The sequence below is a fragment of the Apis laboriosa genome, unplaced genomic scaffold, assembly GCF_014066325.1.
Source record: "Apis laboriosa isolate Shangri-la unplaced genomic scaffold, ASM1406632v1 scaffold18_cov149, whole genome shotgun sequence".
NCBI lineage: Eukaryota > Metazoa > Arthropoda > Insecta > Hymenoptera > Apidae > Apis > Apis laboriosa.
Genome location: NW_025222233.1, coordinates 1,637,708 through 1,656,527, shown reverse-complemented (window position 1 = coordinate 1,656,527; position 18,820 = coordinate 1,637,708). Strand labels below are relative to the sequence as shown.

General features: G+C 44.9%; 2 protein-coding genes across 2 annotated transcripts in view; one reads left to right on the top strand and one right to left on the bottom strand.

Moving 5' to 3' along the window:
* LOC122712078 overlaps positions 1-15,765 on the top strand; it is a 52,402-nt gene extending 36,637 nt beyond the window's left edge. The window contains exons 6-10 of the mRNA XM_043931412.1: positions 5,275-5,475; positions 6,495-6,669; positions 12,863-13,032; positions 13,223-13,409; positions 13,494-15,765. Of these exons, the coding sequence (XP_043787347.1) occupies positions 5,275-5,475; positions 6,495-6,669; positions 12,863-13,032; positions 13,223-13,409; positions 13,494-13,651 (891 nt within the window). The 3' untranslated portion in view covers positions 13,652-15,765. The remainder of the gene's footprint in view (positions 1-5,274; positions 5,476-6,494; positions 6,670-12,862; positions 13,033-13,222; positions 13,410-13,493) is intronic.
* Positions 15,766-17,414: 1,649 nt separating this feature from the next.
* The window catches only part of LOC122712015 (protein FAM76A), a 46,007-nt gene continuing 44,601 nt past the window's right edge, over positions 17,415-18,820 (bottom strand). Inside the window, exon 9 of the transcript XR_006346233.1 lies at positions 17,415-17,969. The gene's annotated coding sequence lies outside the window, so the exon portion shown is untranslated. The remainder of the gene's footprint in view (positions 17,970-18,820) is intronic.

Here is an 18,820-nt window from a genome sequence, read left to right as displayed (position 1 = left end):
GCGCCCACCATGAGATCGTTCGAGTCGATCGTCGAGTCCCGATACAAGCCTCGTTCCGAGACGATCTCCTCGGTGGACGAGTCCGATTACAACGAGGAGGAGGGAAGGGGGAGGGAGGTTTCGAGGACGGTTCTCGAGAGGAAAACTTGGGACGCGGTCGAGATCGAGGGCGAATCCCTTCCGGGGAACAGGGTGGTGGCTGGTCAGAGGAAGAGGATAAAGTCGTCGAGCACGATAGTGAGGAAACCGACGAGGTTGAGATCCAAGAACGCGGAGGTGAGCAAGTCCGCGGAAAATCTGTCGGCGAGGGCGAAGGTATCGAAGAGGCATCGGGAACCCGAGAGGTGGAAGTCGGATATCTCTGTACGAGCCACGACGAGAGACGAATGGACCAATACCTCGCCCCCTCGAGAAAGCCCCGCGACGTTCTCGCCCAGGTCGGAGAGCGTGTCCGTCCAGGTGCAGACCAGCTTCGAGAAGGAAGAGAAGGAGGAGGAGGAGGAGGAGGAGAAGCTAATGGCGGGCGGTGCGAGCTCGTTGGAAGCGTCGAGGGAACTGGATAGCTCGAGGGATCGTGGCAGAAGATCGTTCTTTAAGAATAGAAGATTCGGTTCGAGGGACAAGGCCGGCTTGGACGACTTCTCGATGACTAACGCGACCCCCTCCGTGGAGGGATCCAAGGATGATGAGGCGCGTCTATTGAAAATATCCAGTTTCGAGGAGGCGGACGAGGAGGATTACGAGAGGATCAAGAATATCCTGTCGGACTCGGAGAGCGAGAAGCGGTGGAGGGGGAAGGGATACAAGTCCTTGTCCTCGCTCGAGGACGAAGAGTATTGGGACGCGGAGGATGTGAGTGCGGGAACCGGGCCGATACGATACTCGATACCGGATCCCGATCGAAACAAAGCTTTCTGGGTAAATGACGCATATCGGAAGCTCCTCCCGTCTCTCTCTCCGGATACACTCGTTAGTTGCACCCAATTATTTACTCGCTTAACGACGAAATACTACTCCCCGTAACACGCACGCACACATACACGTTTCGAATCCGTGCTCGCTCGACCGAACTCTCCCTCCCCCTTTCATCAGGGAAACTGTAATTAATCGTAACTGAAAGATCCATTGCTCCTTAAACTTTCTCGAAGAACCACGCGTTTCCTTAATAAAGAAGGTCTCGTTAAATTTTTAGGTGTACGACCCGAGCGTGTAAATAAATCGTGTTCCACGAAAAACGATCGACGCAAACGATCGCCTAGATCTCCGAATTCCTCCGAGTATCGTTTATCCGACTTGGACAGGGCGAAACGAAGGGTTTTGGTCGCGGAGAAACGAGATCGGCGAGATCGGTATCGAATTTGTTCCGCGAAAAGGGAAGAGAAAGGGGAGAGAAAAGGGAGGAAAGAAATGGCGAGTCGCGCAAGGAGAAAGAAAAGAACGGTGCGGCACGACGCGTTGCGCAACGTTTCGCAGCCTCGACTCTCTCGCCGAGGCCAATGCCGAGACCCGCCGCTATTGTTGTTTCCAAAGAAGTTGGGAAACGCTTGGAATAATAACTCACTCACTGGCCGAAGGGAGGGGGGAGGAAGAAATGCGACGGGGGCGTGGAAACGAAGGCGATATTCCCGATATTCGCGACGGTGCGAAACACTCGCGGTGGCGTTGGTTCGTTCATTGGTGCCGTGTGCCTCGCGTGGGGTCTCCCAAAATATCAATCTCCGCTTGCAAATAATATCGTGTGTATATGTATATTATATACGTATATACATATATCGCATTCGCGTGTTTACTAGACGCGACAATTTTTCACTGGATTTTTCTTTCCCCGCTAGAACTCGAGCGATCGAATTTTCTAAGAGAATTCTTCTCTGCAAATTTCTTTACAACGATCGTCCTATGTTACGACGATCCTGTTAAAATCGGTAACCATCGACAACAAATGGTAACAAATATTTCTCAAAAAGGATATTTTCCTTTCCGACTTCTGGATGTATCGACCACTACGTATACGTATATACATATATCGCATTCGCGTGTTTACTAAACAATTTTTCACTGGATTTTTCTTTCCCCGCTAGAGCGATCGAATTTTCTAAGAGAATTCTTCTCTGCAAGTTTCTTTACAACGATCGTCCTATGGATCCTGTTAAAATCGGTAACCGCCGATGGTAACAAATATTTCTCGAAAAGGATATTTTCCTTTCCAGAAGCCGTCTTCTGGATGTATCGACCATTACGAGAGAGCGGTATCAGCGGCGGTAGTAGTCCACTAATTTTGGTCGACCCGATTTTTCACCGGGTGTTATATTTTTAATCGGCCCTCTTCCGGACCCCTCGACCGATATTATGTTACCGGCCGCCGCGATTCCCAAACCGCGTGGGCGATCACGTCCTCCTGTCGCGGCCGATTTTCATTTCCCAGGCTATTTATAAAGTCGGCCGGCGTTCCTCGAATATCTCCCCGATGGAGGGACGCGATTTTACCCGTGAAATCGAGCGATTACGTTAGCGAGGAACGCGATCGCGAAAACCGAAATACGCGGATGACTGGCCGCCGCTACGGTTTTGACGATCGGTTTAAAAGGAAAACCGGTTAGAGCGTGGGCGGGTATTGGAGATGTGCGAAACATTCCGACCCAATTACAACAAAATGTGGATTTTCTTATCTATTTTTCCCCAGTTCTATTTCTCCCCCTCCCCTCCAACGTCAACGAGGAACCACCTGTTTGGCACGGGATCAATCCTGTCGTCACTCCGTCGTTCGATGTTTCCTCGGAATCGATGGTCGATCGCGTGCCGCTGACGCGCCGTCCATTTCTCTCCCTCCCGAATCGATTTTCGGGATGATTACGTTTTAGAAATGACTTTATACACTACAGATTGTGTACGATATATCTGTAGAGTCACGCGTGCCAAATTCCATAACGCGAGATCGTTACGATCTTTCGGGTGAAAAGAATTCGCTTCCATCGATTAACACCCGACTGTTATCGTGTATGATCGATTTATACATCGTGTATAATCAATTTATTCGATTTCGATCGTTCGTCGAAATTTTATCGCGACCTTATGAATTTATTCTCACGATTCGAAGTCGGGAGAAGCGATCCGTAAAAGAGGACGATCTTCTTCGAATTCCTGGTGAAAAATTTGGGGAAAAAAGAAGAATTCTCTCGTTAAAGGAGTCGAGAAATATATGTTGATCGGGGGGATAGATAAAGAAACGCGAGGAGAGAAAAGAGAGGTGAAAAGGAATAGGAATAGAGGGGAGTCGGGGATTTAACCTGTAACCCGGTAACGAGACGACGAATGGAATGGAATGGGAAGGAGAAAGGAGAGGCGAGAGGGAGCGTCGCGAGAGAAAGAGGGGTGTCGTAGAAAAGTTGCACCCGGCACACTGCATCGAGGAGAGGAGGAAGGAGTAGGAGGATGAGACGCAGAGAAGAGAAGAGAAGAAGAAAACAGATGTGGAGGAGGAGGGTGGTGGAGAGAGGGTGGCGGACGCGCGCGGCGAGTTTCTGGAGTCGTCGGGACGCCGAAAATAGCGTCCCGATATGATGACGCCCGGAGCGCGCCGATCCTAGATTTCAGTCAGTTTGCAAGCTCGAAAGCTGCTGGGTACACGCGGAAACACTCCGAAGCCACGCTCCTGTCTCGCATTTCCCGTACAGCCTACCGATCAACCCCTCTCTCTCTCTCCTCTATCGAGCCATCTTCTTCTTCTTCTTCTTCTTCTTCCTCTTCTTCCTCCTCTTCTCGTCATCTTTTCCCTCTGGACGTCCCGGAATTCCCGGTTTTTCTCTCATCTCGCTCCTCGTGGAACGGTAGCCGAGACCATATATCCTTCGCGACATCGCGGTAAACACGCGCGGAACAAGCTCGAATTAAAGCACAGCGATGGCGGACGTAGACAGTGTAGTGTACACGACCACCGAGCGTAAGGTTCGCAAAGTGAAGAAGACGACGAAGCGCAGGGAGAGCCACGATCAGAACGCCGAGGTCACGATCACCGAGGTCGACAGCACGCAGAACAATCACCACGCCATCGAAGAGTATGTGCTGGCTGCAGATCTGACTCGGATCGGCCCGATCACGTTTTTTTCACGACACCCCTCTTCTTCTTCTTCTTCTTCTCGTCCACGATCGCGACCCTCGTCGAGCGAGGCTCGTTGGCTCGTGTCACCCTTATATTTTTGACGAGTGGAAAAGATCCTTCTTTTCTCTTGTCTCTCGTTGCACGGTGAAAATTATATACGTAGAAAAAGGAATCGATGGAATGGAAAACGCGAAAAACAAAATGTTTTGGCCGCGAGCTTTTATTTGTCTCCTCGCGTTCGACCTACTTTCCTCTCTACCCCGATAAATGAAAATTGAAAAAGCTTCGTTCGCCAAAATTTTTCACTTCGACTTTACAATCCCGACGATTATTATTTTCGATCTCGCCAATTTTTCTCGAATTCTTCGAAAATGAGCTTAAACAGAGTTTCGGGAAATATTTCAAAGTAAGTGGAAAAAAAAAAAAAAAGATCGTGGGGGTGACCGAATGCCAACTTCTCGCCCCCCGAGGGGAGGCTTCTCTCACAGGAGCAAAGATCTCCGCGACGCGAGATCCTCTCGATCGTCTGATCGAGAGGGGGTTGCTTGAAACGATACACGATACGAAGCATTTTCTTTATTATACGCCATACTATGTATATATATATATATATTGCTCTCCCGTACAAAAAATACTCAGCCAGCACATACAACAGCACTCAACCAAGGTACATATTACCAGCAAATCTATCGAAACACCTTGTACGCAAGATACGCGAGACACCGCGGCGACGAGAAAAAAAAAAGAGAAAGAGATAGAGAGAAAGAGAAAGAGAAAGAGAGAGATTGCGAGGAACTTTGCGGGGCTCGGTGGTAATTTCGTGAGACGAAAACGCACGCTGTGAGAGGAGCGTATCTGGAAATCATGTAACTCGCCACACACGTATCTCTTGAAAAAAAGATCCTAAGATCCGCGTATCGTCGAGTTTTTCTTCTTGTTGCTGTACGAATTCGAAACGAGAGATTCTACGTTTAATCGTTGCCAAAAGAAAAGAAAAAAAAAAAAAAAGAAAAAGGAAAAATTGTCGCGGAAGAGTCGCGTCGTTTTTTCGAATCGATTTTCTTTTTTTTTTAATCGGGGGATCGGGTCTAACGAGAAGCATTCCGAGAGGAGAAATCCGGTTTCAAATGATTTCGATCGTATTCTAAATTGTCCGCCTTCTTTTCTTTCCTTTCCAGTTGATTTTCAGTGGCGAGTACACGAAGGCGATGAGCAAGGATTGGCACAGCGGCCACTTTTGTTGCTGGCAGTGCGACGAGTCTTTGACCGGGCAACGCTACGTGCTGAGGGACGAGCACCCTTACTGCATCAAGTGCTACGAGAGCGTATTCGCGAATGGGTGCGAGGAGTGCAACAAAATCATCGGCATCGATTCCAAGGTACGATACTCCTCCTCAACTCGATAATTCCTTTCTCCTTTTCGATTTCGAAATATCCATTTTTTTCTTTCCCTTAATTTTCTCAGTTACGTCGTAACTTCGTTAACGCGCCCGATGGAAATAGATCTTTCGCGAGACGACGACGATTCGTGGATTTGGATACGATCCAAACGAGAGCAGAAAACGAATCTAGTTTTCCCCTAAATTTAGATTCGCGGCACACGGCACTGGTTGATCGATCGGTTCAGCTTCTTCGGCGCGAGGAAGATCGAGAGAGAGAGAGAGAGAGAGATCTTTTCGAGGAATTTCCGAGAGTGTCGCGCAAAAAATCGGTAATTATCAGTTCGTGTGTAACGACGAGGTGGCGATACGAGCATGGGCGTTGACTTACTCATTCCTAGAAATAGAAACGATGATGCAGGTGCCCGTGTTCGAAGAGATTATTTCCGTTTCTCTCGTTGCCTCCTGTCGTTGTTATTTCTTGTCTAGAGGGAAGCCAGAAATCCAGCTTGAAATGTACGGATCTACGCGTAAATTTTTTTCTCTAAACGCAGGCCCTCCTCCAAACAAATTCCTCGATTTTAAAAAGAAAATTTACTTTCACGCAATGGACGAAACGTGTGTCGCGTGTCGTCTCCTCGGCCCGACTAACGAGAATAAACACGATTATTACGACGCTTCGTTCGCGATTGTTATTAATCCTCGAACGAAAACACGCGTATTCGTATTCGTATTATACAATACAAATAAACGCGTTTAAACGAATGTCGTCGAAACGAATGTTTACAATTTCGAATTCGAACTTTATACTCCGCCGCGTCGAAATTACAGGAAATGGATCGTAAAAACGTAGACGTAGCGTAATTTCGTTTCCTTTGAGCGACATCGAGTAATCGACAGATCCCCCTCCCTCCCTCCCCCCGTTCCATCGCATTCCACCGCATTCGTTTCTTTTCGAAACGAATGGCCGAGAACGAAGGATGATCCCCGAATGTGGAAACGAATGTCTTCGTTTGCAGGATTTGTCGTACAAGGATAAGCATTGGCACGAGGCCTGTTTCCTGTGCAACAGGTGCAGAGTGTCCTTGGTGGACAAACAGTTCGGTAGCAAGGTGGACAAGATCTACTGCGGGAACTGCTACGACGCCCAATTCGCCAGCCGTTGCGATGGATGCGGCGAGATCTTCCGTGCCGGTACGTAACCCCCTTTCCTCCTATCTCTGCTCGCAAAAATACCTCTATCCTGTCGCGAGCTTCGTTCCAAAAAACTCTCGAGCGACTGTCGGTTAAAAATACGATCCCGAAATAACCCTCCACGGCCACCACCACCACCACCACCACGCACGCACGCACGCCACCATCGCGAACGAGAGAACGTTCTCTCCTCCCGATCGAAACGAAACCACCTGTTTCCGCTCACCCATCGACGATGAATCACCGATCCCGACCGAATGCGAGGAGAGCTACGATGCAACTCTCGTTAAGGGAACCGAGTCAAGGCTCGGCCTTCCTCGGGGCTTCTCGGCCCAATTATCGCGAGAAGCGAACGCTCTCCTCCCCTCCTCTAATCCTCGAATCGAAATATCATCTCCAAACGATAAGGATGGAGAACATTCGGATCGAGGCACGCGTTTATCCGCATTGCCGCGCGAATCGAAATATCATCTCCAAACGATAAGGATGGAGAACATTCGGATCGAGGCACGCGTTTATCCGCATTGCCGCGCGAATCGGCAACCTTCGAGAACGCGAGACGGCGCGGCGGAGCGCCGCGACCTATATAACGCGCGTGATTCACCTTCCATGCTCCAGGCCACTTTCCAACTTAATTGGAAGGCAAGAGAGCCTCCCCCCGAATTAACGAGCCGATTCACTTTTCGCGATCCGCGGCTCGGGAGCCCGACTATTCTTCCACCTTTCTCTCTTTTCTGCGCTCGAGGGCAGCTACTTCCGGTGAGAAATTACCGGGCCCGAGGTAATTCGGTCAAGTACGCGCGGGTCGAGATAAACGAGACGCGGTGCAAAACGTGCAGAAACGAGATTCCAGTGAATACGAATAGTGAATTGTGCTGTATATTATCGTCGGAAGATTCTAAGAAGAGTTTACGAGGACGACTTGCGTGGGAGTCTCGTTAAATCTTGGGAGAGAGAGAGGAAGATAAAAGCTACGTGGAAATGGATGTTCGATCTACGTATTCTCGACTCACTTTTGGGGGAACGATTATGCAACGTGTAATACGTTCATCGATCGTGACGAGGAATATGGATTTAGAAAGGAATCCTTCGATCCAAGATGGGGGAGGATGAATTAGGATTAAAAGAGATCGTAATGGAAGAGATCGTAACAAGCAACGATGATAACGAGTCAAGCGGATTTTATGGTCGCTCGAGGATCCCCTTATCGAGGAACGTGTCGTTCGCCACGATTCTTTCGATGAATCACGAGCGATTAGCTCGTGACGAGAATACTTTTCCATTATTATGTACCCTTTGTACAGCCGCTAAAAAGATAATCCTCGTCGTCGCGGGAATTCTAACTTCTCCGTCTTAGTAATTACTCGCCTCCTAATCATCGCTTCGTAATCAAGGAACGATACGAGGAATCCCTCTTCCTTTTAACGTCAAACGACCGCCATAATTGAAACGATATCGATTATCCCCCCTCGATGCGTACCAAAAATATCAAAAGTATCATCGAATCGATAAATAAAGTTCGAACCGATTCAAATAAATAAAATCGAACCAAAAATTCAATCTAGATAAATTCTATAATAAAATAATAATAAAAATTCAATCTAGATAAATTCTATAATTATAATCTTCACGTGGCAGAGGATTTCGAATTAAATTCGTCTATGCGTAATTTTATAATTATAATTTCCACGTGGCAGAGGGTTTCGAATTAAATTCGTCTATCGATCAACGCGTATTTTTATAATTATAATTTCCACGTGGCAGAGGGTTTCGAATTAAATTCGTATCTATCGATCGCGTGTGACGATTCGAGATCTCGAAATCTCGAGGAGGAGCTGGTTTTCGTGGCGCGTAAATATATAAATATTCGCGGATGCGTTCCAGGATGGCGGAGAGAGAGTGGTGGAGCGGAAAGGCGAACTTATCAGAGGAGTAGAATACACGTTGCGCGTGCTCGCGGTGTGCACGGCGAGTCCAGCGGGCTTCGGTTGCTTCAGTGGCTCGCAAGACTCCGGGCCAATCGCACGATCGGCCGATTTCTTCTTCCTTCGCCTCGCCCAAGTGTTCGAGTGTGTCGCGAACCGTAATATCGCCCTCTCGCTTTTTCCCTCGCTCTCTCGACCGATCCTCGATAGAAAGAAAGATATTTCCAAGATATTTCTCTTCCCTTCCCGTTCGATCGATCGTTTCTACCTTTTGTTTGAGTTTGAGGAGGATGGCGTGAGCGAACGATTCGGTCAAGTTCTTCTTGATCCTTGACGCGCCGCCTTCTACGTAGTACAGTTTTGAACAACAAGTAATCTTTCTTGGAGCGTGGAGAGTGAGAAATCCGAAAGGATTGGTCGTTTCGAAGTATAGCATCGGAGTTTCGGTGGTTGAAAGGTGGTTGGAAAGGTGAGAAGATAGAGATGGCAACGGACGCGTTGAGCGAACGACTGTCGAGCAAGCTTCACCTGCAGACCAAGACGGTGGGCGAGGACAGGATAAGGAGAGCGAAAGAGAAGGACGAGGATGTCGCGATATTCAGCATGTTCCCGATGGAGGGTGACCCCAAGTTCAGGTGCTGCCTCGGCAAGGATTGCCAGCTCGGCGACCCGAAAAAGGCGGATCCAGGTGACGAGAAATATTCGAGGGAAAGAATACTCGTTACTGTTATTAATATAAAATAAGAAAAATCGATATCACTCTTCTATCTCGCGCATTCCGGATCGGCGTTGGGGAGCTCGTTGCAAAACTTGTCTTGGATAACGCGGGGGCGGCGGATAAGGTCCCGTTCTCAAAGTTTCGCTTAAGGTCGGCATCGGCACGCCGATCGTGGGTCGACCGCGCAATCGGCGATAAATTCGATCGAGTCGAGTCGAATGAAAGAGGGAAAGGGAAAAGAAAGAGGAAAGTAAGAGGAAATTCGAATCGAAACGTACCAGCTCGTATTTCGATCCTCGTGATTCGAGAGATGATCGAAGCAAAAGAGATAATTCGCGTTTGAGAATGATTCGTTAGAGTGGTAACGAATTTTCTGAAATGAAAATTCCGTGACTGGGTCGTGAAGTTGAATAAATAGATAATAAACGTCGCGAATCGAAGGTTTTTTGTCAATCGATCGTGAAACGAAACATCGTACGAGATATCGACAACGTAAAGAAAGAAACGCGTTGAAGGGAGCCGTCGGTGTGTTTGGAGAAGAGAGATAATCGCGCGATGGAGAGAGGCAAACGGACAGGTTTCTTATGTTAATCGCGCGCTCAAGATTTATGATTTATGATGTGCTGCTTCGAGCAACGCGATCGAATGCGTCGTAGGATTATAATAAAAGCGTGGCCGATACTTCCGGCTGCACAACGACTTGTGACACACGTGACACAAGTTAACGAGTTAGCCTTCTCGGTAACCCGTTTAATTTCGTTCCATTCGTTTTCCCCTCCTTCGAGTCGCGTCACGAGTGTTTACACTTTTGGTGTTGCGGAAAATTCGCAATGCAAATCCGCCTGATGAAACGGGGCATCCCTCCTGTGCGTGTAACGCAATATTTTTGTTTGCTCGGTTGCAAAACAGCGTGGAATCCGCTGCGATGCGATTAAATAATGATGTCACTCGCGTTTATCCTCGTCGCGTTCGTATTTCCGACACCGAAAACTCGAATAACGAGATGCCCGATTCCTCCTCCGTCTCCTCCATTTCGATACGCGAATCGAGGAAAAGAAAAAGAAAAGGAAAGGAAAGGAAAGGAAAGGAAAGGAAAAGAAACGAAAGGAAATTCAAAAACTGAGCGGATAAGAATTTTTATTAATACGGATGATGTCACTCGAGCCAATGTCAGATCTTCCTTCCAGATATCGTGCGTCGTAGTAAATCGTACGAATTATCTCCTTTTACGCGGTTTCTTCCCACTTCTTTCAATTTTCCTCGATGGAAAAGTGGAAATTCGAGTTTACTTTTTCCTCGAGCGAGAAAAAGAAAGGGGCTGATTCGAAGGCTGAACAACAACTTTTTCACGTAACGTCGCGTGCAAGATCGCGATTTAAAAAAAATTCGGTTAATTGTCGCGTTCAACGGGAGGAGGAACTTCGTTTCGCTCTCGCGTCGAATTTCACGAAATTCCGTCCCATCCAGGATTGGTCGCCTTAGATCGTGCTTATATTTAGACTCGGCGTGGCCAAGAATCGCGGCCCTCGACGGATTCCTCGAAGCCTTGCCGCGCAAAACTCCCGATTTCGATCTTCCCTTCGATGATCTTCGAAGCGAGCTTCGAAAGAAGCGAGACCCTCGAGCCTGTTCTGAAGAAAATCGTGGAGGAAGGAAGATCGAGAAGAGAGGTTGAATCGTAGATGGAGAACTCGGTTATTATGCCTACGATGGAGAGAGCGTGGAGAATGGTCGAAGGAAAAGAGGTAAGGCGACGCGCGTAACGCGAGATTACCACATCGCCGGCCTTGGACCATCAGACTTTATACATATACGGAGGTATTGCTTGGACGAGGCTCGTGACGTCACGAGCCTCGTCCTGACTCACGGTGGACCATTGGAATCCGCCATTGGGTCGAAAATTAAGCGTTTCCTTAAAGAGAAGCCAACTTCCTCGTTCGAGACAAGAAGAAGAAAAAGTTAAGAAAGCAAGATCTATTATACAGATATTTCGTTACACAAATTTTATTAAAGAACGATTCGTTGTTTGGTGGACGAATTTTAGAAACCTTGTTTAATTTTCCATAGTCTTCACGAGTTCGTTTGAATAATACAACTGTCTCGAATGATTATCTATCCTCCTATCCTGATCGCTATTCCACGTTATTGCAAGAAAAAAAGAAAAAAGAAAATTATCGAAACATGTTCCTCCACTGTTGCAACCCGATTCAACGTTTGTACTTCCTCCCGTGCGCAAATTAGATGTGCGAGCGTGGCATCCAGGTATCTAGATATAGGAGATAAACGAGAAGGATCTCTGCAGGAGAGCGTGTTACAAGGGACAGGCTAATTCGCGGTGACTGATCGACCCGCGATCGTTCATTTGTCAATGCCTCGCGGTGAATGATAAAGCGTTGATCGATATATCGAGATTCCCAGCAAGATGGTCAAATGATTGATTCCCTTCATCTGTCCTGTATCGAACGAATATTCGAAAATCGTAGAAATTCTTACGAAATCAATTTTCGATAAAAAAAGAAAAAGAAGTATAGGGAAAATTTTGTAAAGGGGGGATAAAAAGAAGAAAAATAAGCGTTGTCAGAATCGATGACTCACGATGAAACACGTTGGATAACGTTATTTAACCGGTCAGCTCTATTAGATCACCTTTCGGAATAGCGAGTCATCGTAAACTTTGCCCTTGACTGCGGCGCGGAAGAAAAGAGGAAGGAGCTTCGACGAGCGCGAAAAAGAAATGCGTGGAACGCCCACGAAATTAAAACGTATTATTGAGAGGAGCGAACAATTTCGAATTACACGGTGGAATTACACGCATTTCGACGGATAGAAAACGAAGTATGAGAGATATATCTCGATCGGATGCGGGAGCAAAGTAAGAGGATCGTTATTTAAATGGATAAATATCCTAGTCGAGTATTGGACGAAGAGGCGAGTGGAATCGAACTACGAGCGCAACGAGCCGTTCTATGTAGGTTATTAGCGGCCGTGACTAGAAAGTCTAGGCATAGGAAACATTAAAAACCGCATTGCAGGAGATGACACCTATCTACGCCGGGGATCTTCCGGTTTTAAGCGACTTTTTCCACCTGCCCGCTGAACTTTCTATCCTATCTCTATCGCGTGGAGACACACGAACGGTACAGAGTCACGAAACTCGGTCGAAATTGCTTCTCGCAACCCGATAAGACGGCCAAGGAGGGCCCTGTGAAGGATTATTGTCCGTTGGAACGAAAGGCGAAATTCGAAACCGGTTTAAGTTTCGAATCGAGAAGATTGACTCGAGGAGGAGGAGGAGAAGGAATATCCTTCCTTTATTGCCGAGCCGCGGGAAAATTGATCGAGAATCAGCTCGAGCGCGACACGCGAGCTCGCGAGGCGCCGCACGCGATCTAACCCTCCTTTTCTTTCGAAAAATATTCCGATCCTCTTCCCTTCCCCTCTTTGAAAGCGTGTGCAATTGCAACGGGTGGAATTACGCGCGTCGATCGATATTGGAGGGAAAAATTTTTGGAAGTTTTAAAGAAAAACGGGTCTTTTTGCGTCTTTCCAGGTACGAAGAAGATGGAGTACAAGACCAGGCAGTGGCACGAGAAGTGCTTCTGCTGCGTGGTATGCAAGAACCCGATCGGGACTAAGAGCTTCATCCCGCGCGAGCAAGAGATCTATTGCGCCGCGTGCTACGAGGACAAGTTTGCCACTCGATGCGTTAAATGCAACAAGGTAGAAAGAACGAGCGTAGATTTTCCATATCTCGTGTTTTCGATTATATTAAATCGAACGTGAGCGTTGAGTTGCGGTGACTCGACGAAATGCGATAACCGATAATCGGAGAGGAAAATTTCCTTTGGCTCGAGAGAAGAGATAAAGAGATAAAGAGGTAAAGGTGAAAAGAGATTTTTATCGTTTATAGATCATCACCAGCGGTGGGGTAACGTACAAGAACGAGCCGTGGCACAGAGACTGCTTCACCTGTAGCAACTGTAACAATTCCCTGGCTGGCCAGCGATTCACGTCTCGCGACGACAAGCCCTATTGCGCCGATTGTTTCGGAGAACTGTTCGCCAAGAGATGCACCGCCTGCTCCAAACCGATCACAGGTATCGTTTAATTCTTTTCGAATATATATCTTCCTTTAGGTTCCCATTTCTTTGAAACGGTTTCAGTTTCGAATTCGTTTCCAGGCATTGGCGGAACTCGCTTCATCTCTTTCGAGGACAGGCATTGGCATAACGACTGTTTCATCTGCGCGGGTTGCAAGACCTCGTTGGTCGGCCGCGGTTTCATCACCGACGGCGAAGACATCATCTGCCCCGATTGCGCCAAGATGAAGCTCATGTAAACGTCATTTTGGTGGTGAAAACAACATCGAGCGAAGAGGAAACGAACGAGAAGAAAGGGAGAGGGGGGAAAAGGAATTTGGAGGGGAAAGAAGAGATTTTGATTCAATGGTGTCCAGCTTGTATAACGCGAATATGTATAATATATATCCTCGCTAAGAGATTTTTGCCTTCGAAACAAAGAGAGACTCCGCTTCGGGAAAAGAGAAAGGTAGAAAGTCGATCAATTTTGATGACCAATATTGACGATCGAGTTAAGTTTGTTCACCATCTCTGAAACAGGGAATATCGCGATAAAAATTACCGTGTTTCTCTTATCAATTCGATATTATATTTTCAGGAAATATATATTATATATTGTACGTGTCCATAGTAGAGAAATGCTGTACTTTTTATCGAGGAGGAAGAAAAGAGAAGAAAAAAATCGGATATCCTTCAGCGATAATTTTTTTTCGCAAACGATAGCTCTCTGTTCTTCTCGGTATTTAGTATCGAGTTTTCGTACGCGGTATTTTCTCGAAGCAGAGAACGCGAGTTGACACGGGGGTACTTGCTAGCTTCGTAGTTTTTTAGAAGCCTTTTTTAGTCACATTTGCGATTCCGATTATTACCGATTTCTCCCTCGAACGCGCGAATGATCGTGATCGAGGAGAAGAACCAAGAACCAAGGGTGTTAAACGGAATATCGAACGAGCGCATAAAATATTCGCGCGTTGCAGAAACTTCGAAGAGAGCTGCTTCGAAGAATTCGAGAATCAAATCGCCTTAACGTTACTATTAATGTGGTCGAATTGTTGAAATTATATATATTTGGAGAATGGAACGAAGCTACGTACTGTCGTGATGTTATTTAACGTTATTGTTTTTTTTTTCTTCTTTTCGCTTTGTACACAACGATAGAAAAGAGCGCGACAAGAATAAACGCGAGGAATAAAAATGAAAAAAAAAAAAAAAAAACGAGAGGAAAAAAAAAATAGATGGATCCTATATATTCTTACGGAACTAAATTTGATATATGGATAATATTATTTTTATTTAACTTAACTCACACATAGACACACACAAACATACACACGTATACATACACACACATACACACATACAAGACCGCGAACAATTATACACATACACATTAACGCGATGCCTTTACATGCGCGAAAAAAACTGCACCCTTTTCTCTCTCTCTCCCCCTATCTCTATTTCTATCGCTCTGCGATATTGTACAGTAACAGTCGTGCAAAATTCGAGTATAACGAACGACTAATTAAAACGATGGGGCTCGGGTGCATAGTTGTTGACAACGAATGAAAAATTTTAAAGATTCAAAAAGTTCGACATAAGAGATTTAAATTTACGTTATAGTCCAAAGATTATGAACTAAATTTTTACCTTTCCTATATACTTCCTATTCTTAGAATAATTTTAACTTTTCACGCGAGCCCAATTATATATATTCGCGAATGAGCGATATAAATTCGCGAGCATTTTTGCATCAATCACGTCAAATTGAATAAAAATAATAAAAAGTTAAAATAATAATAATAATAATAATAATAATAAAATAAAATATACAAAAGAAAGAGAAAGAAAAAGAATCACACGCATCTACACACGCATGCCGAACGAGTGTGCTACACGCACACGCGGAAAAAAACACTAATTGTGGCCTTATCCGCACGAGTACATAAAGATAAAAAAAAAAAAAAACTAACGTTTTACGAGAAATTAATTAGTTGTTGATATATATATATATATATATATAAACGGTACTATACGGTAGAGATGTGTTACCGTCGAGAAAAGATAAAATAAATGTGCAAGTGAATGGGCAGATAAACGGTAGCGTACCTCTATATATATATATAAAAAAATAGAAAAAAAAAAAAAAAAAAAAAAAAAAAAAATTATAAGAAGAATAAGAAGAAAGAGCGACAAAAGGATATTATGACGACCAATAAAAAGTACACGTGCTATATAATATATGTTCTTACCGATCACACTCACATACTAATCGCCTTAATTAGTAAACGAGCAGAGATTATTCTATATTCAGCGTATCGTATACACTGTTATACTGTGAAATTGATAAATAAATAAATGTAATTATTTACAAAGACTTTATGATTTCTTTTTATCCATTTAATAACTGAGAAATTCAAAACGAAATAAAAAAATTTTAACTTTAAGCGCTTAGAAGAAAAATTAAGAATCTGGATAAAGATTTACGATGGTAAAGAAGGTATCTATACTCAACATCAGCTGGCAAAGTGCACGCTCGATAGCTCATCGGGTTGCGCGTTACCAGGGGCATTTTAGTTGTACTATTCGACCGCTAGATGGTTATAGCGTTTCTTTTCCGCGAGAAATTCTATCGAATGCAACAAATTGAAGAAAAATCGAAGAAGAATAAATCAAATTTACCCGAGAAAATTTTTTTTAAAACTTTTTATAATTTCTATTCAATTAAATACGAGTATCGCATTTTTCTTTTCTCTCTACCCGATCGAGAATTCTTCACAAGAGAAAACGCATTTCTTTATAGATCTTTTTTCGCTCGAGTGTTCTTCCGCCGTTCAAAGGCAAGGTCGCCTTATTGTCGAAGTTATATTGCAAAGTTCAACGACTCGTCAATATCACCGATCTCACGAGGAACCATAACCCGGACTATAAACTTCTAACGCGTCCCATCCATCCGAGGGGACGTTAACGGGGGTCACGGGAAACGATTTTTCCATCGGGCAGAGAAGGCGTACTAATCGAGAGGGCGTAATATTCGTCGAAAATATATCGAATGAATGAACGTGGGCCATTACGAGAACGATCGCAACCTAACCCGGTGTGATATTAAAAAAGGCGAATTTACGATCTTGAAGATTTGTATCCGTCCAATCTCTTCCCTCGTTCGCGCATAAAACACGTAACAATTACTTCGAAAATTCCATACAGGCAGGTAATTTCGTACGCGTTGAGACGAGCAAGAGTAGTCGCTTAATTAAGACTCATGTAAATCGAGTAACCACGCTACGCCAATTAACTTTACATCGCGAGCGAAGAGGAAGGAAGAAGGAGGAATAAAAGAAAGATCGGAGAACGAATGTTTCGTAAAAACTGCGGACGTAACAAATTGATCGAACCAAGCAACACGCTTTTTTACATAATACAGCGATAGAATGATATCGCTGTATCGGTTTTGTTCGATTAGTTCGATACATTTTTCTTATTGGCGTAATCCATTTCCTGTTTACAACTATACGGCAGGAAAGGTTTAATTTTGAATCAGGATCATCGCGATTTCGTCTTGTTCTGTTTGTAGATTCTTTAAAAAACAAAGATGCAAATATATTATATTGAAATATTTGAAAATTAATGAAATAACGTTTACCAATTATAGATAGAGAAGACTTTAAGGCTTAATTAATATCATTTGATTCTAGGAAAATGAAAAATTTAATAAACCTTTTTTTTTTCCCGCGGCAAACTTCCCGGACAATATGCTGCGGGGGTTGAAGAACGGGCTGGCATAATTCTCTGCCTCCTCTTCTCCAGGTGTTCCGGAGGAAAAAAACTGACACAATTCCTTTTGTCTCCCGGTGACAGTCGCCTCGGACTATATCTAATCTTTTCATTTTCAAATTTTCCAGTTCAAAGGGAACAATGATTAATTTCCTCCTCCGAGGATCGTAATTAATTTTCAACTGTGTCTCGATGATTCTTATCAATTTTTTATTAAAAAAAAAAAAAATTTCGATTCCATTCTCGATCTTTCATAGAGAGGTGGAGAAAAATGATTTCTTTTCTCTCTCGATGGCTGGAATCCTGATTCGACCTTTTTTTCAAGGAAGCTCCGGATTTCGATCCATAAAGGAAATCACGAGCTTCCGTTGCACGTATACACACACACACACACACACATACACAAACACACACACACATGGTGTCGATGCACGGCGAGCCGAGGTGAAGCGAGGTCGATGGAAAGTGGCATAATCGCGGATGTGGATCGACTCAAGGAGAGCAGAAGAGGAGATCCTTTACCTTACTTATGTAACGAGCGGTCGCCGTGTGTCTCGTGTCTTCGACCGAGCACACAGCGACCCTCCTCTCTCTCTCTCTCTCTTTCTCTCCTTTCTTCATCCCTACCCCCTTCAACACGGTAGTTCTCCTTTCCTCCTGTGACATCCATCCTCTCTCTTTCTCTCTGCTCCGTGTACCAGTGTCCCTGAATATCCCCCTCGGTCTTATTAGGTCGCCAATCGTCACCCCTTTCTCCTTCGAATCCGTTTCTAACGCCGTTCTTCCTATTCGCTGCGAACTTCCTTCCTAGAATCAGACAAGAAATGTGGATATTGATGGATGTAAAATTTCCTTCGAGGAAAATAATTATTCGTTCGTTCTTTTCTTTTTCTTCTCCTTCTTTTTAACGACGATGTTTTTTATAGTTAACTCGTAATCCCATCTCGAACAGAACACAGAAGAGTTCGAAGAGATTTTTATTTCTTCCTTCTTTTTTTTTCATGGTCTTGAAGAAACAATTAACCGGATCGCTCATCACGTGATTATGTATAAATGCATTTGTATAAATATATTGTATATGTAGTTAAAGATGTTGAGGACAGCCTAGCCTTTACGATGACCAGGTATAAACGTCGTTCGAGGTCACGGTCGGATGCCAGATCCGAATGGTTCCAAAAAATTTAAACGTTTTCAAAACGAAGAAGACGTGTACGTATCAGAGAGAGAGAGAGAGAGAGAGGAAAGGAAGAAAAAAACGTGATTCGAAAAGACGAAGGAGGATAGCCCGAGTTCGTAAATCACGTTTTCCAACCAACGACAATATCGGAGCAGCGGTGTGCTGTTAAAACGTTCGCGTTTTAGGGATCCCACACGACGACGAAAGAAGGAAAAAGAAAAAGAAAAAAAAAAAAAAGCAATCTCCGTTCCTTCTCGGTCACGAAAGCTGAAAAGCTCCAAGTATATGGAGAAGGAAGAGATTCATTTAACGAGGGTCGTAAAAGTCGAAAGCACGAGGCCGTAAAGACATTATTCCGCGGTGATTTCGGCGGCGAAAACGGAGGCCGGTGTTGTCGGAGGTCATTCGTCGGTTCAACGTTCGGGCCGTTTACCTGGCCACCGCTCCCCGAATCCTTGGTCATTGACGTTTCGCCATGCGT